The following is a 25,225-nucleotide window of genomic DNA, read 5'->3' on the forward strand; positions in this document are numbered from 1 at the left end:
TTTTTTTTACAATTTTTTTACGAGCTTTCGCATTGTATGAAATGGAAGCTCAATGGCAATAGAATAGTCAGAAGTTTAAATAAAATATTTGAGTATTATAATTCAGAACACATTATCAAGGATATCAATACATAATAACATAAGCGAGAGCTTTTATACATCGGCTTTTACAATATAAGCTACTCTATAAATAATTATTTAAATATATATATTTAATTTTCTTAGTGAAATGTTTTTTTTGGTGTGCTCTACGTATATCACTTTGTCATGATTATAAATGCTGATGATTATTTTTTATTATCATTATTATTAAATATTTTTTTTATTCAGTAAAAATGAATAAAGTCGGGCACCATAATAATTATCATGTAATTTATCTCTCAAGCGCTTAATTTAAATACAAGTTTCAATGAAGGAATGTACGTAGATTGTATCTCAAAGTGAGAATAATAATATTTTATATTATTACTTTATTTATTTATTTATTATTATTATTGTTAATTACTTTAATAAATAACCACTAGTTAAATCCATAAATTACGTAATGTATTAATTAATATAATAATATACACGTTTATTTATTTATTTGTTTCAGCTCTGCCCAAAACGACGCGCGTAAAGAGCTTTGTGCTATTTATAATCATGTGCATTTAAATTAACTATCATTTTCCTTGGCGTTATTATTATTTTTATTATTATTATTATTATTATTATTATTATTATTATAATTATTATTATTAGTGAGACTCTCTAGAGCAGTTATTAACTCGACCATTCAATTCGTTCGTGGCCAATGAGAGGCGTATTTTTTTTAAATACATATATTTTATTTATTTATATATTTATACCTTTGTCTTTCTGCACAGACTAAATATTTAGCAAAGCTACTTTTATTTAATAAATCATCAACTTGCCTCGAGATTCAGCGATAAAGCTCAACACATTTTTAATTACATTATCGCAAGCTTTAAAGTACGATACTATGACTTCAATCGTGTCTTACTGCCATAGAAAATCCCATTTTGCCTGATAAAATGTCTGTTTATTTTATTATTCATTTATTTACGTATATATATATATATATATCTATTCATGATGATGATCGATATAAATAATATATTTAGATTAAATACTTAAACAATAACATTTATTCAACTCTTATTCTCTTTCACTTTCTCATAATCTTCAGTTTTTTTTTATTTGCTTTTACTTACTCTCTAGGTGTCAGTATATTTCAAATTTACGGCTTAGGTAAATATTTATTTTTTTAATCTTTTTCATAGTAATTTTTTTCAGCTTTTTTTTTAAGCTTGAGTACAGAGGGCTGTTCCGGTTGACTGGAATACAAAGGTGATTCTCACCAGGTTGGAGCAAGCCTTTTACGGGTGATGGAGATACAGAATATACGATAGTGGATGGCGGTTGTATTGTCTTTTGCACTACATAACAAAACGACCAGGCAACTGAGAGCATTTTCTCTCCCATCCTTTTGTCATTATTATCCTCAAATTTTTTTATTTTCATTTATATATGTATATATAATATATATTTATATAGAAGTTAATATTTTCCTCTTTATATGTACACCGGAGACTCCTGGCCGGTCAATAGTCTAAACATAGATGTGGGCATCGTCTTCATGAGTATCTGTAGGAAATTAAAAATAAGTGGAATAGTTAATTAAATAAGTACGTAGGATACTTAGTAATATTAATCGAGTAATTATTGATCCATAAAATGGTAACTACCTCCCCAACAGACGTAGCCAAGAGATTAACGATTTTCTCATGTGGCACAGCAACAACACTCTGATTGTTAATCTCAATTATTCTGTGGCCCACACGCACGCCACCTCTCTCGGCAATTCCACCCCTCAGTAAACTACATATTACACCATTTTGTACACTAAATCCTAGTTGATACTTAGTATCCGGCCTCTTAATCTTCACTTCAACTACTGGAGCGCATGGCACAACCGTAAGCTTAACTACTGTCTGATTTTTAGAATTTTTAATGTAAGTCTGGCACGTTGATAATGGTAATCCTACAAGTGATACTCCATTAATAGCGATTATCTGATCACCGATGTTGAGCTGACCGCAACGTGCCGCCGCACCGGCTGGCGCAAGATTTGCTATCACTACTGTCGGTAGCATCGAGCCCCAGCCAGACTCAACAATCACCACACCTAGAATTTCCCCTTTAGCCTTTGGTACCACCACCTAAAATAATTTATCGCGTTAATTAAAACAATTAATCCCCAGACAATTATCACCAATTAAACTTGATAGTACTCCCGGTAATCATCATCATAATTTACCTCCTTCTGCATTTCTTTCTTAGCAAACATCTGCAACTCATCGCCGAATATCTCCTGGGAGTTGAGTACCTCCTGGTAGTCCATTTCCTTGACGAAGCTGTGGTCCTCGATGCCATTGGCTTTGAGAAACTCCATATAAGCAACTTGAAACGCTTGACCGATACTCTGGGCTATAAATTGAGCTTCTTCGCTTTCAAATACGTGGCAAATCATCTTTGGTGTTCTGTTTATCTTTGGAGCCTCTTCCATTTCGTGAGGTACAAAACGCCTTCGCGCCATCAGCACCACAAGATCACCGATGTCCGCGATATATGATATTGTTCTCAGTGCATGGTCCATCATTATCTCTTTTAGATCTGTGTTTAATACCATTATTTTTTCTGTCGATATAAAAAGATCCACCTCCGCGCTGGGTTGGGTTTCACCATCTGGCGCCTATAATTATAAATAATTATAAACTCACTTAAAATGGATTTTAAACTAAAACTTTTAAAGTTTAACATTCATGTTATTTACTCACCAATGCCTAAAGTCAAGCGAGCAGCATGGTAAAGCATAATGAGTTAGTTAGATGAGTTTGCTTTGGATTTTTTTATTTAATTAGTTATATTTAATGTTATTAATAATTAATGATTATGTAAATGATAATAACAATAATAATAATACTAATACACTGTGAAAAATCGGGAGTAAATTCGGAGTATATGTAGATTTTAATTGAATATAAATTTACTCCGCCACTCGGAGTTTGAAAAAAACCGCGGACGGAGTCAATGTGGAATTTTTTCAGCGGAGTAAATACAGAATTTATTTAAATTTGAATTTACTCTACTACTCGGAGTTCTGGAGTAAAACAAAAATCACCGCGTATGGAATTTTTTGCGGAGTAATTTCGCGGTAATCTGAATTTTATTTAAATCGGCATTCACTCGACCCGGAGTTCTAAAGATAAAATAAAGTATCGGAGTAAATTTCACTCTAAAGAAAATTAAATGAATGAAAAATCATCCGCTCCACAAACTCCGGATGTAATCCACAAATTTTTTACAGTGTAGTAACAATAATAATAATGATAAAAATTAAAGGATTAATTAAAATAAATGTAATTAAACTTTAAGTTGCGAATGTAAATAAGAGGACGATGAGCTCAGTCTTGATGAGACTTGCAAACCGTTTTCTATTTCGTACATAGAGTACCAGGCTGTGCATCAAACAAGTGTACATATATATGTATGTAATTATATATTCATATATGTGTATTCATCTCTGACATATGTTTTTTGTTTTTTAAATAAATTGCTAGCGTATAAATGTAAATATATTATCATGTGAAGCATTTCTAAATTTTATCTCGATTGCGATGCATAGTATAAATTAATAATAATAAATAATAATAATAATAATAATAACAATAATAGTAATAATAAAAGCATTCACTTTACAACATCAAAGCGAATAAAGTGCACTCATATCACCATCATCATCAATGACCATCATATATGTATTGTATAAAATAATAAATTAATAAAATAATAAAACCGGTAACTCAGTGTACAATTATTGAATTCGGTTTGCAATAAATCGAGACGAGTCATTTAAAGATCATTGTTATTAATTAATGATATAAAATTAACGCCTCTTTTTTATAAATTAATTACAATAATTATTTAATTGCTGGTGTAAAATTATTGCAATTAAATAATTATTTAAATATTTAAACATAAAGAGACTTAGATATTAAAAATTAAATTCTGTTTAAGTCAAAGAAGAAAAACCATCATGCCAAACTCAACCAGATTTCAAATAAATAAATAATAAGTCAAGCAATTTTTTAACTTTCTTTAAAAATAAATATAAAAAATTTAGCGAGCACTGGTGATAAATAATCGGTCATCAAGAGTCAGGAGACTCGAAAACTTAAGGGATTTCCAAGGGATGGAAATAAATAATAGATTGGTTGTAAAATAAAAAAAACAATAATAAATAATTGTTAATTTAATTAATCAAAGATTAATTATTATTAGGGACAAGCTGGCGGACCTTTATCTTAGTGACAGCTTCTTCAACCATGTGCTTCTTAAGACGCTTACGGCGTTTGCGTCCCCCTTCCTCTTCCACCTCGACCGAACCGAGAAAATGAAGTCTGAAAACGGTGGTTGGACCGATCGAGCCGCCGATCGGGGCCAGCTTTCCTGAGGACGAGGTCTGGGATGACGATCCCAATTGCTGGGTCTCCACCTGCTGCTGGCCCCCACCGGCAACACTCCCTATAAGTTCTTCACTCGAGTCGCATTCATCCTCGTCAATGCTGCCCTGGGAGGCCACGCTGCAACGGCCATAGCCATGCTGGCCACTCCCATAGTTTAAGAGCGACTGCATCGGCACCGGCTCCGGGACGACATCCTTCACCGAGTCGCACGCGCGCGCCAAACAAACAGACAAACAGAAAGGCTCTGCTAGTCACATTGCCAATAGCATCACCAAAGGAAACAAGGCAATGAGCCAAGGCTTTTTTTTTCTAAATAACTTTTTTTACTTTACTTTACTTTACTTTACTTTACTTTACTTTAATTAATTATTATCAGTTTTATTTATTTTTTCGTCTCTCTTATGCTTTTAGAAACCTGAATCGCCTCAAAATTCATTGGACAATCGCAATAAGCGCAGTTTAAATTTATTTGTCAATTATAATTATTTTTATCCAGGATATTTATAAACCATCTGTCAATTAATGTCATTATTAATATAATTTTCCGTAATTATAAAGTATAAAGATTTCTCATTAAAAATAAAAAAAAAATTTAAATACGTGACTACTTGCACATTACAGTTTTAAAATAATAATTAAAATATTTTCCTTGTGTTTTAAAATAAAAACGTTTATTTATAAACTTCATAACGTCGATATCTTTATAATTTACTGAGAAATCTTCATACGTTGTAAATGTCACTGTGTCACCGGAAATTGATTTACAAATTCCTGTAAAAAAAAAATCCAAATGTTTAGATTTTTTTTTTAAACAGACAAATAATTTTAAACTTGTAAAAAAATTAACAAGCTCTAAATTATAATTATATATTTTTATAATCATCAAATTAAACTATTGATTTAAATAAATTTAATAAATTATACAGCAGCAAATATAAAAAGATCATTTTTAAGCCGATAAATTTGAGCTATTTTTTATTTTTTATTTTAAATGCTTTAAATATTCTAAGATAATTAAAAAAAAAATGAAAACCGTAATGCATTATTGTAATTGTAAATTATATCTCTGCAAGATGCAATTTAAAATAAATTTAAATGCCTTAGTAGCATATTTCACAATATCTACTCAATAATAATAATAAATATAACATCACCATAAATGATTAATTATCATTGCTTTAAAAAATATAAATTAATTATACAATGATCCGTAGCATTACGTGATTTATACAATTGCCACTTGAATTATTTTTTTTTCATGCCAATAAATAAAAATAATAATAATTATTATTATAATTATAATATTAAAAAACAATAATCTAATACAATTATTTGTATGACAATTATTTAAATAAATATAAAAATTATTATTTACTTTTTTTTTTGTTTAATTATTTAATTTTTAAACACAACGCGTACGTGTGTGTATGTGCAATTAAGCATATCGTGAAAAAAAAAAACATTTTATTTATACTACTTTACTTTAATAAATAAAAGACCTAAATTACTGGCAAGCATTTTTGAGAGCAGACGGACGGCATTTTAACAAAGAAAAATTATAATTGTAATAAGAAATTTAAAAAAGAAAATAATATTTTTTATATTTAGAGATTAAAAAAATATTTGAAAAGTTGATAAGAAAAAAATTATTTAAATAATAATAACAGACCGACATAACATACAGACAGACAGACAGACAGACAGACACATAAAAAAGATTACACTGAGAAGATGACAGTGTTCGGTGGTCGGGTGGTGTTCGTGATGTGAGGAAGGGGGTCGCTACACTGAAACATTCAGGCCTCTTTGCATAGACGGCCATCTCACATTAATTTATATGTATAATAATAATAATATATATATATATATATATATATATAATAGTAATAAGTATAAAGATAAATATGTATGTATATAATAATAATAATAATAATTCAAATTAAGGGTATTCTCAGACAGTGCCCGCCAATTTTTTAAAATATTCAATGACTTCTAACTTTCATGACCGTATTAAAATTTTTATTAATTAATTAATTAAAAAAAAAATTAAAGCATTAATTGAAAAAGAGACAACTTGCGAACTCGCCGAGATGGAGATTTTAAAATAAAATTACTTACAGTTGTCATCAATTAGGAGTGAAACGAAATTTGGAAAATAAATTTCAGTTAAATCTTTCTGTCAATATAATAATTCAAAATTTCAAACTTTTTAGACTAAAATTTATTTACCAAACTTCTGATTGATAACAACTGTAAGCAATTTTTTTAAAAATCTGTCTCTGATAATTGTAACTGCATTGTCCTTTTTTCAATTAATTTTTTAATTAATTGATAGAATTCTAATACCGTAATGACAATTTATAGTCATAGAATATTTCTAAAAAGTGAGAGGTACTGTCTGAGACTGCCCTTAAAAAAGAAAAAATGAAAAATGATAAATTAAGAAACTGTCAATAAGACAATCGCCGTTTAGACTTAAATTATTTTTACTCAGCGTGGCTCCTCCTTTTTATTTATTTTTATAACACAAATCATTCTGTTCAATGCACTAACTAACTAAATCAATGCACAACTTAACTATTTTAAATATTTTTCCGACTATAAATTCTATATTTATTTTATTTTATAATAAATGGAGCGTAATTATTATTATTTTCTATTTAATTGTAACACTGAGCAAATGCAATGTCTAAACTGATTATAAAATTTAATCAATTGCCAATATGTATAAGAAGAACGTCTTTTGCACAACAGTATTCATAGAATTTACACGGATTCAAATTATGTAAGAAAAAAAAATTTATCTACAATAATCTACGCATTATTTCAAATTTAAAAAACCAAGACGATCTTCTTAATTTAAATTCATTCTCGAAAACCTATTGGCTCAACTAAAAGTAGTAGTAATCAAAGAAGAAACATAAATAAATAAATAAATAAATAACGAACCGACTATTTGCATGATAACAACTGAATTATTTTAAATACAAATAAACAATTTGTCATTCACTGTCTCTTCAAATAGTCGGTATTTCTCTCTAATTAAACGTTATTACAGCTTTCAAAATATATACTAACAATAATAATAAATAAATATATATTTATGTATAATTACACTGTAAAAAAATTTCGGAGTGAACGCAGATTAAAACCGAAGTGAATGCGGATCGGAAGACTGAATTTATTTAACTCCGGGGAGAGTTTATTTGAAATTTAAACTCCGGATGGGAGTGAACGTGGGTTTAAATAAAATCCATATCACTCCGGTGGAAAAATAAACTCCCTAATTACTCCGTATGCAAAGCGATTTTTTCTGAAACTCCGTAACTCCAAGTGGCGGAGTGGAGTGAGTTAGAATTTAAATAAAATCCGAATTAACTCCCGATTTTTCACAGTGTATTGCACTCAATATTTTAAATTAAACGGCAAATAAAAAAATCAGTGGTCAAGCATTCATTGCATGCTAAATTTACGTTTTTTTTATAATATTAAATAAATATAATTAAATAAACAAAATAAATAAGACATTTAACTGATTACAAATTATATAGCAACCGAGTATATATATAATATACATAATATATACACATTATTACGAATTATACAATTTATCACAAAGGTTTCTGATACGATCAATACTAAAATTTAATTTATAAACAAAGAATATATATATATAGATTTAAATAAAATAAATTATTAATAAATCTAATTATCAACCAATTAGTACAATTATCCAATAATTTTGCCGTTTGATTTATAATTATAGTAATTAAATTAATAATCCAACAGAGAGCTCAAATCAAGAGACTAGTTTCCATCGAGAATGAATATTAATAATGATGATAATAATAATAGTACAGTTATTAAATTTAGTGTGTATTGTCGTCTCTCTGTGGTATATTATGACATACCTTTATCCTAGATACGGCTTCTTCTGCTTGACACATCCTCGTGGATTTAGTCGGTTGGCCCTCGCAAACAAGTTGCGTTGATCCGAGATATCGCGCACGAAACAGTACACCCTCAATAAGCACTGATGGATCATCCAGTAATCCTGTAAGTGGTATAGTTACACGTGATTTAATATTTTGATCCTCACTGTTGTCTGTTATTAATGTTCCGAATGTTATAACATAATCGGTCGACGCGCGAAATAATTTTATGTCATTATTTGTGAACGCGATGTTCGCAACTTCGCCCGGCATTTTTTAAACTATTGATATTCAAATAATTTAAATAACTCGCTGGATTTGACATCCAAGTCTTACACTTGTCAAAGGAAAATAGACACTAGTATTATAGTCAATTGCTCAAGACTATTTTTTTTTATTACTTTACACGTCTCTCCCCACTTTTTTTTATTATTATTACTAACGTTTCAACTTGCTAACGAATAAACCGAGTGATAATAATTTAATGAGCGTTTAAATTTCATATCTCAACGATTAATGATAACTTAGTATTGTTTTAGTGATAAAGACTGTGATTTTATAAATTTAAAAAAATACAATTTATATGAAAAATAAAACAACGGCGGCTTTAACATCGTAAATTAATAACAAGTATTTGTTGTTCTTGAAGGAAGCCGGTTTAAACCGAGATTTTGTATGACACAAAAAATATAATCACTGAGTATGTTCGTAAACATAAAAATTTAAGCGGTACGATTTATACGTACGGACGTCGCCGATCGAGAGAATGCGAATCAATGCGCAATCCAACAATTAAGTTTATTAAATGTATGACGTAGAGGAAATATACATATATATAAGCGTAAGATCTTATTTAAATTATTAAGAACGAGGTAAATTATCAATCGTCAGTACGTTGTTAGATGATTAATTATTTGCATGCTTGTTGTTATGCAAAATAAAAATATTTTATTGAGGAAAAATACATACCGGTTAGTAAATGTTGCAATTCCACCGTGGCGGCATTGAAAAATAAGGATTAAGATAAAAAAATAATTAAATAGTGAGTATGTTATTAGTTATTATCATATTTCAGTTGTTATCAGCACAAGTTTTTTTTTTAGTCCCAAATAATTCATGCGTTGATGATGACTTTCATTAGTATTTACTTTTATCAATTTTTTAAATGATAGATATCACGGATTTTACCTTCTTTATTACGGCTTTTCTTCTTTCCCTCTTTTTCCTGTAAAAATAAAACAATGATATTGTTTATTGTCAATTGTATGATAATTATTAACAAATAAACTAATTTCTAAATTTAATTTTGTGAGTATGACAATTCAGCCACGTGCTATGAGGGTAAAAAAAAATTTTTTTACGCTAATTCGTGCATTTGAAAAAAGCGTCTGCCCGATTAGATTGGAAAGCCAGTGAAATAATTGTTATGATTGATAGATTAAAGGTGAAAAAAAAATTGTATAATAATAGTATAAATGTCAAGATAGAGCGAGCATGATAGAGATAGACGTGGAGATAAGAATAAGATAAATATTTAATGTATTCTACGAATGCAATAGGGCAAGCCAGCAATTAAGTGAAAGCATAGTTTAAAAAGTTTTTTTAAAAAATGATATATTTTGTTTGTTCAAAGATAAAAAGGCAGAAGCTCGTTGAGAATGCCATAAGCCGAGTAACCTCGTTCATCAGCGCAGAATAATTGTAACGGATGAGAAAAAAAAGTTATGAAAGTAAATAAAGTAAATAAATAAAATTTAACAGAGCCTAGAGCATAAGGGCATTTCATAAATAATAAAAAAAGGCTCTATGAACAGAAATGTTTTGAGCGTTCTGAGCACCTTTTTCGCCTTGCCGTTGGACTCCTTGAGGCTTTGAGTGGGCGAGGGAGAATTTTTAACCGGGGAGATCTTCTGGGGACTCGGTGAGGTTTGAGTAGTGGGCGATGTCGCCTCACGTTCAGACGTCGGCGACTGTATTACAGTGACAATAGGAGGCGGGGATATGGATGACGACGTTGAGGGCAGGGGCTCGGGTGGCGTTAGCGTTTCTAGTGGAGCTACACTCAATGTTTTCGGTGGGGTTTGCTTTGGTGTTACGACTTTGGTACTCATTGGTGGTAGCATTGTCCTAGTTTTAGGCTTCCGCCACCCCTGCATCAATACCAAGTACGAAAAGTTATTATTAGTCGGAGTTCTTTAACCAGCGACATTAGCACGCGACTACGTGCATTGAGGAAGGAAAAATATTGTGCACCAATCACACACCATATAGAGATTAGAGATAGAATTTTTTATATTTTTTTATGTTTAATTTATCGGGTGAGTCAGTACCTTGTCATCGTAGAACCCCTGGTCGTCAGTTCTCTGTTGGCCGAGGAGCCGATCGGTCTCCAAGTCGGTGTCGGCTTCCTCCTCGTCGACGACTTCCTCTACCTCGACTTCATTCTCATCCTCGACTCGGCGCGCTTCTGAGTCCTCGCTGTTGCTCTCGGTGCAGATCCTCCGCCTACCATCCAACATACTACAACTTAGTTAGATGCGCTTGGCGCACTGTCAACTGAAGATTTAAGTCTATAAGGTTGTCATTAAAGTGTACCTGGGTATCCAAATGGGACTGACGCTCGGCTCGGGTGGCTCTTCCGACGGTGACTTAACTGGCAACGTTTTTGTTTTCTGCAGAGCCATTCGTATATCTTTTATTGCTGCCTCAACTTCACCGCCGATTTCCAAGTTTATACTTTGTCTGCCTTGGGGCGCGGGAGGTGGTGGAGTGCCTAATGGATCTAACCCGTCTAAATTCAACTCATTCGTCTCGTAAGAATTTTCTTTCTGCGCTATAAATAAATCCGGCGAGGTTGCTTTCAACGTCTGAAGAATGTCTTTCGTAACATTTAAGCTGACGTCTTTTTCATTATCAATATCAGTGCCGAGCATATCGTTTCTCGTCCTCTGTATTATTTCCTTTTCTATTTCATTTATCTGACGTTTCATTAACATCACCGTGGGATTATTGTTGTCAGTATCGCTCGCGTGACCACTCGACAGACCGTCCTCGAGTACCGGCATGCTCGTGTATATTCTCAGTGAGTCTGAATTGTTACCAAGATCACCAACAGACCCGAGAAGTCCGCTTGCCGGTAATAGTTCATTGTCCATCATCATTAGTGACATTTCACTATCAAGATCACCGCAATTACTGTCGCAGTCTGTCGTTTCCGGACTGAGGGTAAAATTACGTGAATGCCCGACCTGTAGGCCTACTTCAGTTTCACCGAGATCTTCACTGCTCCCAGTGCCCACGGATAAATCGAGGAAATTATTCTCATGCTCGATCTAAGTTTCAAAATTTATTATTTTCATAGTTTATTTACATACTTTATTATCATTTTGGTTTATTATATTACACTTACAGAAGGGGGAAAGTCCGCCCGCTGTTTCTTTGGTGATTCATGTACCATAACTTCTTCGGTATTTGGCAAACCGCTGGCTAGGCGCTGACCAACATATGAGTTTCCGCCTTGTCGTCGTAACTCGTAGTCCAAATCCTGTAAAAAATTCATTTATTTTATAATAATAATAATAATTAAATAAAATAAAAATATAAATGAGTAGACAATTACCTGAAACGGAAACGACTCGCCGTTGTTTTCCTTTTCCTCAGTAGGCGCAGGGCATTTGAAAAATTCCTCCAATACTTTTCTTGTCTCAGAAAATTCATACAAATAGTCGAAAGTACTGCCACCGGGTGCAACGAGACTCGATAAATTATCACTACTGAGAAAAGACGGCTTGAGAAAATCTTCTTCCTCCTCCTCCTCCTCTTCCTGTTGTGTTTTAGACTCATTTGATTGTGACACAAGATCCTGCGATGTGGATATTTCTTCAACCGAGTGTGAAGTTACTATAAGATTGCTGTTGCTTTTCTCAGGTGTTGGGCTTGTCGTCGTATCAACTAACACTTCAACAACAGGTTCCTCTTTCGCCGTCAAATAATCAGTCTCCTTTTCTTTTTGGTTTGGCGTCGTTGGTAAAATTCTTTGTGGAAATCCAGGTCTTGGTGTCATGTATATCGAGGGTGATGACAATATATTTGGTAATCGTGAATTTTCACGTACACCATAACGACGTGGACTACCAGAATATTGAGCTATTGGTAATTCTCCAATGACCCTTGCGACTTTGTGATTTCGTTCTGGTGATGGTGAATTAACTTCGCAGTCACTCGCGGGTGTAATCACCTAAAACACAAACAAACTTTTATAAATTTATGCGTTTATACATTTACGTAGATATTAACCGTTCATATATATTTAAGTTAATGAGCAAAGTGACATAGTAAATAGTGAATTTAATTAATTCAACACATGCTAAGACAACGTCGCGTGGAATGTTAATTAATGCAGCTGTGAGTAATGTTAAATATACAGAGTCACACAGCTGGTTCTACTAAGAAGACAATGTCTTGACAATTGAAGCAATTAGGATGTAATGTACCTTGAAAAAGTCGGATGTATTTCTCGGATACATTGACGTAGGACTCGGAGAACTACCGACACTTGAGCCAGGCGGTTCCGGAGGAATTCTACTGCTACGTTGCTGCTGCTGCTGCTGCTGTACGTCATCTTGATCAGAATTCAAATAACTCGTAGTATTAATTTGGGAGTTTGTGGTGGTATTGTTTGTTGTACCAAGATCCAATCTAAGTCCCTGCCAATTGTCATCGATGTCATCAAAGACAACGACCTCACCGTCACTGACAATAGCCATACTTCTTGCCGGTGTCGTGTGGTTTGATTGATAGTCAATACAATTCTTTGGTAATCCACAATCAATGTCTGTTATACTTTTCCCCACCGAATACTCTACATTATTGCTATTTAATACCGAATCATAATTTATAATACGATTACTACGTGCAGCCTTTGGTGAGTCATAATCAATTATTGATTTTGTTGGATTACGACGAACTGAATGGACCTCGGATGAAAATACTGTTTCGGTTATTTCACGATTTGCTCGCTGTCGCCTCGCTTCTCCACATCTGGTGATGAAAACAACAAGAACACCAACGATAATAATACCAATAACAATAATACTTGATAATTAACAATCATTAATATTAATATAGATTATCCCATACCTGCTTCTTAATTCCCAGACACTCTGTCGATTGGGTGATTTACTATTTTTCTTTACTGTCAACTTGTCTCCGGTGGACTCGTCATTAGGCACGGACTTTGAAGAGGTAAGGAAACGAGGCTTCCTGGCAGCAACTTTACCTCTGCTTTGTGAGAATACTTCTCTTCCACCAGCTATCTCAATAATCCTATTAACGAAAAAAAAAAAAATATATTAATAAACTCCAAGTGACATAAAAAATTTTATATTTATAGACCTATGTTGCCTGTGTATATATGAATATAAAATACATATGAAATGTGTGCCAAACAGTTAACTGTTGATTCAAAGAGTGAATTCAAACGGGTGTATATGAAAAGTTGGTTTTATTTTTTTTTTTCGACCCTTACCACTTGCTAACCACTTGTTAATGAAAATGAATACAATGAGCGCAAACCGCACAAACTTGAGGCTTATAAGACTCCAAAAAATAAAATTTAATAGAACATGAATTTGTAATAAATAAATAATTAATAAAAATTAATATTTAACAATAAACTTGAATAAAATGACAACAACTTGACGTATTTTGGTTAAGATTCATATCACAGTCTGTTGATATGGCTGTGTTAGCTCTTGCTCCGACTAACAAACAAAAAAAAAATATTGTTCCTCCCACTACACGCGTGTTTGCGTCAACGAGAAATTTCTTTCTCGACGTTCAATGCGCTGCTATCGCGACTTCCTCTTTTTAAATTTGAAATCTGTATATATATAGATGTTTATGTTTGTTTTAACTTTTTATAATCTCTGTTATTAAATGTACACAAAAATATTTGCACTTGTTACTTATAGTGGGATTGGGTGACAGTTTGTTCAGCAATGATTGGGAAAAACGGAAATTTGAGTAAAGAATGCATAAATGAATAAAAGACGATGTGGATATAAATATAAAACTAAACATAAGGTTTTAAATTCAAAACCGATTATAGAATGACATGAGATCCCGCCCGATACGACTCTTGTAAGCTTTCAGAACAACGACGTTGATACCCAAAAAGTTTAAGCCAAGCCTCGCGAGCTATTTCTCTTATCAAAGTATTTAACACACTTTAATAAGTGTATCAAATTTCTTGAATAAAAATACTCCGCTATTTTTAGGCCTACAAATAATGTAAAGTAATTAAGTATGATACTGAAGTTAGCCGACATCTAATCATTTTTTTTAACGATAAATTATAAGAAAAAAAATATTTTGAAAAATTGCGCTTATAGTTTTTTTTTATTTTCCACATGTGCATATTTTTTTTTTTTTTGGAATCGAGTTTTTGAAAAGAAATTCGACAATTTTCAATTGTCTATTAACTTCAATATCATTTAAATTATGATCCAGAAGTTAACAGACAATCGGAAATTTTCGGATTTTGTTTTTTACTGGAGAATTACAAAAAAAAAAAAATTTTAATATGCAAATTTAGAAAATTTCAGAAACTATAGGTGCAATTTTTTCAAATATTTATTTTTTAATGATTCATTGTTTAAAAAAAATCCAAAAATTATCAGATGTTGGCCAACTTCCGTTTCATATTTAAATATGATACTGAAGTTAGCCGACATTTAATCATTTTTTTTTAACGATAAATAATAAGAAAAAAAATTTTTTAAAAAATTGCACTTATAGTTTTTTTTATTTTCCACATGTGCATATTTTTAGTTTTTTTTGGAATCGATTTTTTAAAAAGAAATCCGACAATTTTCAAATGTCTGTTAACTTCAAATCATTTAAATAATGATCCAGAAGTTAACAGACAATCGGAAATTTTCGGATTTTTTTTTTACTGGAGAATTGCAAAAAAAAAAAAAAAAAAAAAAAAAAAACTAAAAATATTCACATTTAGAAAATTAAAAAAACTACAGGTGCAATTTTTTCAAATATTTTTTTTTAATCATTTATTGTTTAAAAAAACCCAAAAATTATCAGATGATGGCCAACTTCCGTTTCATATTTAAATATGATACTGAAGTTAGCTGACATCTGATTATTTTTGGATTTTTTTCAAAATGATAAATTATAAGAAAAAAAATATTTTTAATAATTGCACCTGTAGTTTTTTTTATTTTCTACATGTACATATTTTTTTTTTTTTTTTTTTTAATCGATTTTTTGAAAAGAAATCCGAAAACTTTTAATTGTCTGTTAAATTCAGGATCATAATTAAATTTATAAATTAACAAAAACTTACCGGGAATCCCGTAACTTGTAACTTCTGTCGCCTTTGGCGGAAGTTAAAATATAAACAGGGCCTTCTTCAGGGCCGCTGTCATCCTGCTGTGACTGTCCCTGATGATCACTACCACCGAGACTCCCGTAGTTCGGCGCATCTTCACTGCGTCCTGATGCTGAGGACGATGAGCTGGAAGACACTGGCTTGGTGGTTGTCATCATTCCGTGCTGCTGATGCGACGTCAATATCTGCTGCTGTTGTTGCTGCTGGTGGGACTGGGACTGGATCTGGGCCTCGAATCCCGGCATTATGCTTGCCGTCCTACGGGACAGCGAACCTGATTTTTTCCTGCGACTCGTCGCTCGTTTTCTACACCTACGAACGTAACTTGGAAGACTTAAAAAAAAAAGTACGAAAAAAAAATCTAATAAAAAAAAAGGTTACTAACAACAACAACAACAAACCAGCAACTAAAATTAAAAAGCAAACGTGTTGTATACTTATAAATTAAATTTAATTAAAACTAAAACAGAAGTGGATTTTATGGTGAGATAAAAAGAGGATCTGCGTTGAATGCGGCACAACAAAAGATTTGAATATATTCATTTTGAATAAATGTATTAATTATTATTTTTTCTTTTTTTCAACTTGATTCCCTTTCTTTCCTCCTTTTAATTATTTCTTTGTGGTTTATTTTGTATTTTTATTTTTATTTTTATTTTATAAAAGTAAAAAGGGAACGAGGCTAAAGTAGGAATGGTGCGATCGATGTTGTTGCTCCAATTTTCGATGAGGAAGGGAGTAAAATAGCGTTCATGGAAATGCGGGTATGCCTGTGCTGTACATGCATCTCGTATAAATGATGAAATCGAGTCACGAGGGAGCAAAGTAAAAACTATATATTAAAGTAAAAAATACTAGCTGAGTAAGGAACTAGAATAACTATAAGAAAAATAATAATATGAAATATCTAGTATCTAGTGTCTAGGATCTAGTGGTATCCAGAACTCAAATCGTTCCCTCGACACACATAATTCAGTAGCAAGTTGTATCCTTTAAATATCATGACAAATGCGCCTTACTCCTATACTCCGTGGGCAAGAGTAGGTGTGTATGTTGCATCAACAACTGAAAGCCACCAAAGCGCGCATGTTGGTCTCGACACACACGTTGACTTGCCTGTCGGTGTTGTTGTCGTGCTCCAGGTCAATCATGTCGATATAAGGAAACCCACTTCCTGATCCTCCTGTTACGACGCTCGTCGACGACGACGAGGACAACGACGACGGTGTAGTGACCGGCTCCAGCTTCTTACACGTTGAAACACTGCTACGACGGTCATGCGGCTGCTGGCCCGTCGTCTGATGATGCGATCCTGCCCCCGACTGCGGGGGATGGCCGCCCCTAGGCCGGCATTTCGGAAATAGTCGGTTTAAATCTGCGTTCTCTAATATCAGACTTGTCATCGCCACGTCCAGTTCATTTCGCCCAAGTCGATGTCCATCCTGCAACAAAGTACATCACATTATTAATCATACCGCTCTCTGATAATTACAGGCCTCACAACTAACTAACTCTTACTCAATATTGCTATATTGTATTGCAAGTCTAGACGATAGTTTATGACAAAAAGGATTTCTCCAGGTAATTATTGTGTGAGGTTGAGCGTGTAATCTATTCATCTGTTGATACTACGGTTGATTGTCTGAGTGATATGTGAAAACACCACCAACAGACAGAATCCTATTTGAACAGTGAAACCGCACAGACCACCAGCATGATTACCTCATTACTTGTCACGTGGATTTTATTATCAAACTTTAAATACAATCATCACGGCAATTATACGTTAAAACTTTTTATTTTATTCTTTATTCTCATTCTCACAATTGCAATGAAACTCAACAGACACTTGAGAGATTCTTCAAATGCAATAGGAAAAAAATTTTAAGTTTAAGTTTGTGTGAGCACAAGCCACTCGAAACTTGATTGAATCTGATGATTAAAAAAGTAGATAAAAAAAAACGTTGGCTAATCTAAAAAGAAAATCAAGATGAAGCGGTTAGATATCCGGTAAACGTTTAAGCAAAGTTAACTCGCGATAACTTGGTCATTGGCTCCAGTGGAAGCAGCAGCAGCAGTAACTGTCGATGTGGCAATTAAGTCGACGAGATTGACTCTAATTGTAAGAAGAGACCCCGACAGAGAAGAAAATTTACGTCTACTTAGTCCTGCATATTTCACTGAAATGGAAAATTCAAAGACGTGTAAAAGGACTTGTGTGCGCGCCTGTGAGATCTTTCATCCAGCTTTTCCCTCTCTCATAACTTGGCATTTCTATATATACATACATATATATATATAATCTAGACTAGAAAAACTTCTAGAGTGCATCTGTGCTCTTTCCCAACTTTAAACTTCTTTATATACGAATGAACGCACTACTACTTAAATTCCTGAAGCTATCCTGCTCTTCAGGTACTGACAGACAGACTGAAATTCATTTTTCCCAGCAAACAAAATTCCTCTGCGATTACGATCAACGCCAACTTCTGGCATTACTCTGTTTTTCATACACTTTCCTCGTATACTAAACTTGTCAAGCTGTGTAGTAACGTACCAGCAGCTCTAGCAGCATCACCAGCACTGGCAATACCACCAGAATCTTCTTTACGATTTTGTTTTCATTTTATCTTTTTCTTTGCTTCCTCTTTGGTACTCTCTATGCCTCAGCCTCTCATTTCTTCTTTCACTTACACTTCTTTCCAGGTTTAGTTATACATACTTACATACAGGCATACATATATACATACACACACATATATATACACACGAGGCAGCCTGACGGCGTCAGCGACTACTCCTCAGTGACAATTTCCACGTCGACGACTCCACCCTCACTCTCAACTCTACCACACCACTCTGTAGTTTCAAGCGTCGACTTTGGGGAAACTCCAAAGTAACTTACTAAAAGGGGGAACCCTAAGACGTCTCACATTTCACGCGTCAGGATGTAAACACTCCAGACTTCAGTGTTCCAAGTCAAAATTAATTATTATTATCTAGCATTAGGTTAAATTGATTAATTCAACAATTATTTTAAAACTTTCGTATTTACTTTGTTTTCATTTTTTCTACAATATTTTTCCCAAATCAGTTTGCATTTACTCCTACTGCTGCTACCACTTGTACAGCCCCAACTATTGGCAATTACATTAAATCAAAGTACGATCGATAAAAAAAGCAATGAAAAAAAAAAATGTGATTTATGATTAATGATAAATGATGCAAATGAATCAATTCAGCAGGTGTCATTAACCACCTGACATTTTGGTATCTCCTCGCTTTGCTACTCTGAAAATTAGTTGTCGATTTCAATTGCTTTTGACACTGACAAATGTATATAGAAGAGTACAGTGTGGTTATAGTGGTAGTTGCAGCAGCAATAGAGTCCAGAGTATAAATTGCCAGAGTGTACTCTCACCTCCAATTATTTATTCATAATTATCCTGTCGGATCAAACGCAAGCTGAGGATATTTTATTTTATATAATATCTTTATTGTCAAGCACACGTCTGTTTTCATTGTCTATTTCCAACTACGTGTCAATCCATCCGTGACAAATATCGTCTTTTAAAATATTCTCTTGTGTTTTTATTTACCGTTAAAAAATACCTAAACAAATAAGAGAATAACAAACAAAAATAAACAACAAAAACCCGTCAAGTAGGTGTAGCTTTATGTCTAGCTCGCTGGAGTCGTTTCCTTTTTGCGTTCACTCAAGACAAATCACTGGAGAGGAAACAAGCAGGAGCGCTTTTGATCGATTCGAGGAGAGACCCTTGGGAGTCCTGTCGAAGCACTAACATGAACGAGAATCAGACTAGGTGTAGGATATCGCTTATACCTATATCTGGCTGCTAGATGAGGTGTAGGTGTAGGTGTAGGTGTAGGTGTAGATACAGAGTAGGTGAAGAAGAAAAATGAGCAACGAAAATGCGGTTGAGCCAGAGAGTTAAAGAGGGTGGTGGCAGGTGGCCTGTTAAACCACGCTATTTTCTTTCTACTTTGTCGCTGTGACGAGGGTCTTTCAAACGCTCATCCAATGAAATTTGTAACAACTTCCCATGGCTATCTTGCCTGATATCATCACAAACCATTTTTATATTTTTAAACTCATAAACATTGTAATGAGGTAACAGCGCCCGGGTCTTTAATCTAGATTTTAAAAATAGAAGAATTCAAAATTTCCTGCTACAAATTATTTGATTTATTATCATCATCATCATCATCGTCATTATTATTACTATTGTTATTGTGACTGCAAACGATTATAATCTAATTTATTACCAAAGCATGCGAATGAGAAATAAGGTTGCAAATAAAAATAATATGTTTTTTAACTGATAGGGAGGGGTCGTAACCATGAGGAACAGGCGGCACGTCAGTGGAGGTCGACATTGGTAGGCGAAGAAGGGTGATGGCAGCTAGCTGATAGCAGCATCTTTATACGATTAACATGAAGTGTAGTTCAATTATTACTAGTTTAGTGTAGAAAATTAAAGCCATAATTTTTTTACGTGCGTAGGGACTGACACACAACCTTTGGTAAGAGAGAGAGTGAGTAGGAGAGCGCGGTGGAGGAATCAATAGGAGGTCACTGGCACCAACAGATACAATCGGTAAATTTCAAGTGCTCGTGGGCTCAACTCTCGTAGGTAAGCAGAGGACCCATATTCAATTGCACTTGAGCAAGTGTCTCTGTATACTGTGGCTTGTTCATCCTTTCAGGCTTTATGTATGTATATATAATACATACATATATATTATATACAGCACTCACTCGATAGCACCCTTGCCTTAAGCATCGCCCTCAGCGAGTCTCAAGCGCTTTCATCGTCCTGGCAAAAAGGACGCGTCGGCGCCGACGCGACAAACGATTCGTTAATTTCTCGCCACTCAGATATATATATAGACAAGTAGAGAAGTAGAGAGGAGTAAAGAGACTTTAATGTTGGATTTTCCTCTTTTCACTGGCAAACACTTCTGCACAGAGCTTTCAGGGGTTTTACAATCGACAGCTCTGTACTGGCTTCCCAACTGTCCCCGATGTCGTAGCTTGTATTACAAGCCATGGGGTGAATTAGTATAGACACGATAATACGCTTTAGATCAATCGGATGAGTCGTCAAAGATGGTTAAAAAAAAAATAAAAGCTGCTGGTGGAAGTGAAGGCAGTAGTCGCTGTGGCGATAGAAATAGGAGTAGTGGTACTGGAACTGGAATTGGTAGTGGTGTTGATGATGTTATGGAAGGTTCTGGTGGAGTATGTAAAGCTTTGCGATACTTAATTGGTATACGAAAGCAAGATAGACGTAAAAAGCTGTCGAAACTCTCAAAGCACTCTCTGGTAGAGAGTTGAACGTGTGCCAGGTCTGACAGAAGAACAGTGTCGGCACAAAACGAGTAATACATTGGCAGATTGTGTGCTAGGATGAGTTCGAGGCACCCTCTCTCACACCTTTGTTCTCGCTCTTGTGCCTCTACTACGGCTGCTTCCTCTATCTCTATCGTTTCCGTATTCTATCTCGGTTAAGCTCTCTTTACACACACATCCAGATGTCTTTATTTCTGTCTCAGTCTGTCACCAGACTGATGTCTCCATAAAGAAGAATACCCGAGTTTCGCTCGTCTCTGTCTGGTACAGTGGTGAGCTTCTCTTGATTCTATGCTCAGTAGTACTTGTCTATACAAGGGATTCTAGTGGGTGAAAGTGTGCGCCGGAATTCAACAACAACTGCATAGCAAACGGGCTTGCAAAAAAGAGAAGCAACCGCCACACAACGTGTCTCGCGTGGCCGAGACTTGATCGATCGATTCTCTTCCAGTCGGCTATTGCCAAGCTAGCCCCGCTACTGTATTCTCTGTTGTTGTATATTATATGTGCCACATGGATATATCTGCTCTGCATACGATGCCCCGGGTGCTATTGCTGCTGCTACGAGACAGAGAAGAATTGAGGTCTCGATAGAATAGCTGATGCTTTATATCAACTTTTATTTTTATCCTTTTTTATTTATTATTTATTTTTTTACAGTCAACATGACCATTTTATCTTACCAATTTATCTACCGTACTCTTTCATATGAGTTATTGTACTTTTTATTCGTTTCCTCTCTGCAAAGTGTCTTTTAGTCAATTTCAATTTCGCTTGTCTTACGATTCATTTTTTCCACATCCTCATAAAATATAAACTTGACAATCCACTCGACAGTTTAATTTTTAAAAATCCATCGGCAACAAACTTTACGAGCCCGAGTTTAAGCTTCAAACTCATTAATAATTTATCCAGTTGGCATAAATAAAATGCATTAGCATGACATTAAATCGTCGCGCTTGATATGCGGGGCTGTTGCACTCAGTGCTTTTTTTTTTTTCTTTATTATTAAAATTAACCGTCTTGCTTTATACTTCTAACAGCCCATTTTATTATTATTCCCTTCAATAGTTCACTTGTACAAGTTTATCTACATATATTTATACATATATACATATGTACACGTATTTATTACCGACATATATATTGCAAAAGCACAAATTCTCACGCTCGCTTACGATCAATCCATGATGAACGTGCTATTAATCGAAATTTCGTATATCCGATTGCTCCAGTCGTGAATTCACAGCATTGTAATACACATATACAATCCTCTTCATTTCCCCCAAACTCTCTTTCTATTACTCATCTCTCTCTCTATCTATCTATCTGTCTCTCTTCAATATTGCATTTCAAAACCGTTGATCGCGTCGACGCGCATTAGGATACCCGCATTCACGGACGTTGATCGGCTCGACAGAGATCCTAAATGAAATCCAGCGAATATGATAGAACGAGATAACTATTCCACCAGGAGGTTCATAACAATGCCAGAGACCGAGTACGGATGGATATATGATGACGACGACGATGATGATCATCATTAGGAGGACGATGTTGGTACGATAGAATTCAACCTACACCAGATTTCACTCCAAATTGTTCGACTCGACATTTTCCTCATCAAATGTTGTTTTGACTATTTTTTCACAGCTTCCTATTTTATTTTATCACTTCTTCTCTTTTTTCAGCTTTTTTTACGTTCGTTACTAACGGCTGCGAGCTTCCCTTCCGCCCACTATTTACGGATTATCGCATGGCTCTCTGAAGTAAATAAAATAACAAATCAATCTGGAATAAAAAATCAAATCAGAATAAAAAAAAAGTGACAATAAATGATAAAAATAATAATAAATACACGGCAACACCCGATACTGATAATTAAAAAATTTTTTATAAATATAAATGTATGACGAATTACAACAGTGTATTGATTTTCTAGCTAATCATCAATTTTAACAGACGGGGTGAATATTTTTGAAGCCCAGGAGCCTTTTCTCGTGGTCTTATGCACACGATACGACACCCGTAGCATTCTGTAGGTAGAACGTATACTTAGATGCTTTTTATATCGATTTTCTCGAGTAAAATGTTCTGCTGTTCTGCTGCGGCAGGTGCGAGGTTTACCATACCACGATGGTGTTTACAGGAGGTAGTAGGGAGGAAGACTACTACTACTACTAACTCGATTGAGGGTTTTCTTACGAGTTTTGTGTCCATATCTCTTCCAGTTACTCCAATACCATTCCTCTTTATACAGTATACGGTATAAATATAAATATATGAACATGAGTAATCTACGTGGGCCCATATATATTCCCCGACTCAGCACACCAGTAGTTAGCAATACATTGGGGTATTATATTATTCGAGAGAGAGCATGAGTCATATTACTCGCACATGAGCGGAAGAACCACCGTACAAATGACAGAGATAAAGAAAAGGGGACATTAACCGGATTTCCCGAGGACACGTCATTGTCATTTCGGCTATCTGAGATAAAAAATAATAATTATAATTTAAAAATGATTTGCAATTATCAATATATGTTTAATTGACTTGGTTGTTACTTTAAAAATAAATGTTGCGAATAAAAGACAGTGTATGGTATTTAGCAAGTCAAATAAGGTCTTGTCGCCATACTTAGCTCGTCATGGTCTCCAGTTTTAGCTTTCCAATGGCCGAATATTCATGTGTTTCTTTACCGTTTAAACGTGCTCGAGACACCGGAAAAGGGTTCAGCACGATTAATCAGGTTCAACCGCACCCGATGTAATGGAAATTCAATCAAATTAATATAATAAAATAAATAATTTGATCAGAAATTAGATATCACGGCGGAGAGTTGATATAAAATAATTATAGCATTTGCAATAATGAACTGTAAAATAAAATAATAAATAAATGTATACATTGGCAAGCTAAAGCAGCGTGTCTTGAAGAAAAAGGGAATCGATCCAACACATTTAGTTGGTGGATTTCACGTCAACGAAAAAAACATCGGTGAACTCCAACCAGATGTCCTGGTTACGAAACTACTAAAGAGTAAGAAACTTTTGAGTGAAAAAAAAATATATATTTTATCCAACAGAGCATTTACTCATGATCACGTTACCTTTTAACTGAGATTTAGTCACACACTCTCTTTTCCTCTTTAACTATCTCCTGTCTTCTTGTTTTTTTCTCTCTCAATCTTCCAGCACTTGGATTTTCTTTTTCTTTTTTCTTTTTTTTTGTTCAATCAGACAACTATCACAAGCTATCACTGCGACAATTTAAACCTCGCGTAATTCGAGCTCACGAGCGGGTGAATAATTAAAATTGTTTTGATAAAACAAATAATTTTATATTAACCAAGTTAATTATAATTATTTATATTAAATTGTGACACAACGAGACACTGGAATAAGCTACTCCGAAACGTTTCACGATTGTAATATTGTAACTCTACAGGAGCACGGGTATACTTCGACACAAGGGTGGTGTTTCACCAGAGAGACACGCAAGAGAGGGGTGACCCTGGCCGGCTTTAGCAGATGGCGCTGTAGAGGGTAGTTTTATATATATATACATATATGTAGACTATAAGACACCCCCAATATTCCGCGATCACTTTTTACTACCCTGTCAACATGACTTTTATTACATGAGGTGGCAGCGCAAAGAGAATAAAAAAATAAAAAAACAATCGTTACTATCCTTACATTATTCAACGGACTGAGTAAAAAATTATTCGTCCAATTTAATCTCCAGGATCTACTGATAAAACCACCCACTGACTAAATCATAAAAAAAAGTATCAAATAAAATGAACTGGTGATGAAGGTTGTCAATATTAAATTTGAATTTTTCGCGGCTGGATGTCGGAGCGCCAGTTATTTAAATTATTTATTTTTATTATCTAGTGTATATATTTTTTTTATTTTTATAAAATAAAAAAATACGTCTGCAATAGACTTGAAACATTGTAACGGATGTTTATTAT

At 33.9% G+C, this 25,225-nt stretch overlaps 1 protein-coding gene and 1 non-coding gene across 10 annotated transcripts; one reads left to right on the forward strand and one right to left on the reverse strand.

The window, feature by feature from the left end:
* Window positions 1–1,481: 1,481 nt before the first annotated feature.
* LOC130666622 (uncharacterized) lies at window positions 1,482–24,703 on the reverse strand. 9 transcript variants are annotated; one of them, XM_057467799.1, is made up of 15 exons: window positions 24,356–24,703; window positions 16,983–17,308; window positions 15,822–16,124; window positions 13,601–13,786; window positions 12,955–13,501; window positions 12,081–12,698; window positions 11,871–12,005; window positions 11,057–11,793; window positions 10,792–10,981; window positions 10,300–10,611; window positions 9,650–9,686; window positions 8,441–8,583; window positions 2,321–2,755; window positions 1,749–2,222; window positions 1,482–1,647 (listed from the first exon to the last, which is right to left on the reverse strand). In XM_057467799.1, exons 2-15 carry the CDS (start codon window positions 17,267–17,269, stop codon window positions 1,576–1,578), a joined length of 4,476 nt encoding a protein of 1,491 aa, XP_057323782.1. In that variant the 5' UTR covers window positions 17,270–17,308; window positions 24,356–24,703; the 3' UTR covers window positions 1,482–1,575. The 9 variants fall into 9 exon arrangements, with proteins under 9 accessions (XP_057323782.1, XP_057323780.1, XP_057323781.1 ...); XM_057467797.1 differs by having other exon boundaries at window positions 10,792–10,966; window positions 15,822–16,178; XM_057467798.1 differs by having other exon boundaries at window positions 8,441–8,562; window positions 15,822–16,178.
* Window positions 15,515–15,623, forward strand: LOC130667243 (small nucleolar RNA snoR97). Its single transcript, XR_008989814.1, has one exon. It is a non-coding gene; the product is annotated as a small nucleolar RNA snoR97 (small nucleolar RNA).
* Window positions 24,704–25,225: the final 522 nt, after the last annotated feature.

This window comes from Microplitis mediator, chromosome 4 (genome assembly GCF_029852145.1).
Source record: "Microplitis mediator isolate UGA2020A chromosome 4, iyMicMedi2.1, whole genome shotgun sequence".
NCBI classification, from domain to species: domain Eukaryota; kingdom Metazoa; phylum Arthropoda; class Insecta; order Hymenoptera; family Braconidae; genus Microplitis; species Microplitis mediator.

What these genes read in the sequence shown, in the direction of transcription:
- LOC130666622 (XM_057467795.1), bottom strand. Translation starts at nt 17,269, where the DNA reads ATGACAAGTCTGATATTAGAGAACGCAGATTTAAACCGACTATTTCCG. An exon ending in GGGCGGACTTTCCCCCTTCT is followed by an intron (nt 11,794 to 11,870) that starts GTAAGTGTAATA and finishes TTTGAAACTTAG; the next exon opens with ATCGAGCATGAGAATAATTT. An exon ending in AGTCCCATTTGGATACCCAG is followed by an intron (nt 10,982 to 11,056) that starts GTACACTTTAAT and finishes ACTAAGTTGTAG; the next exon opens with TATGTTGGATGGTAGGCGGA.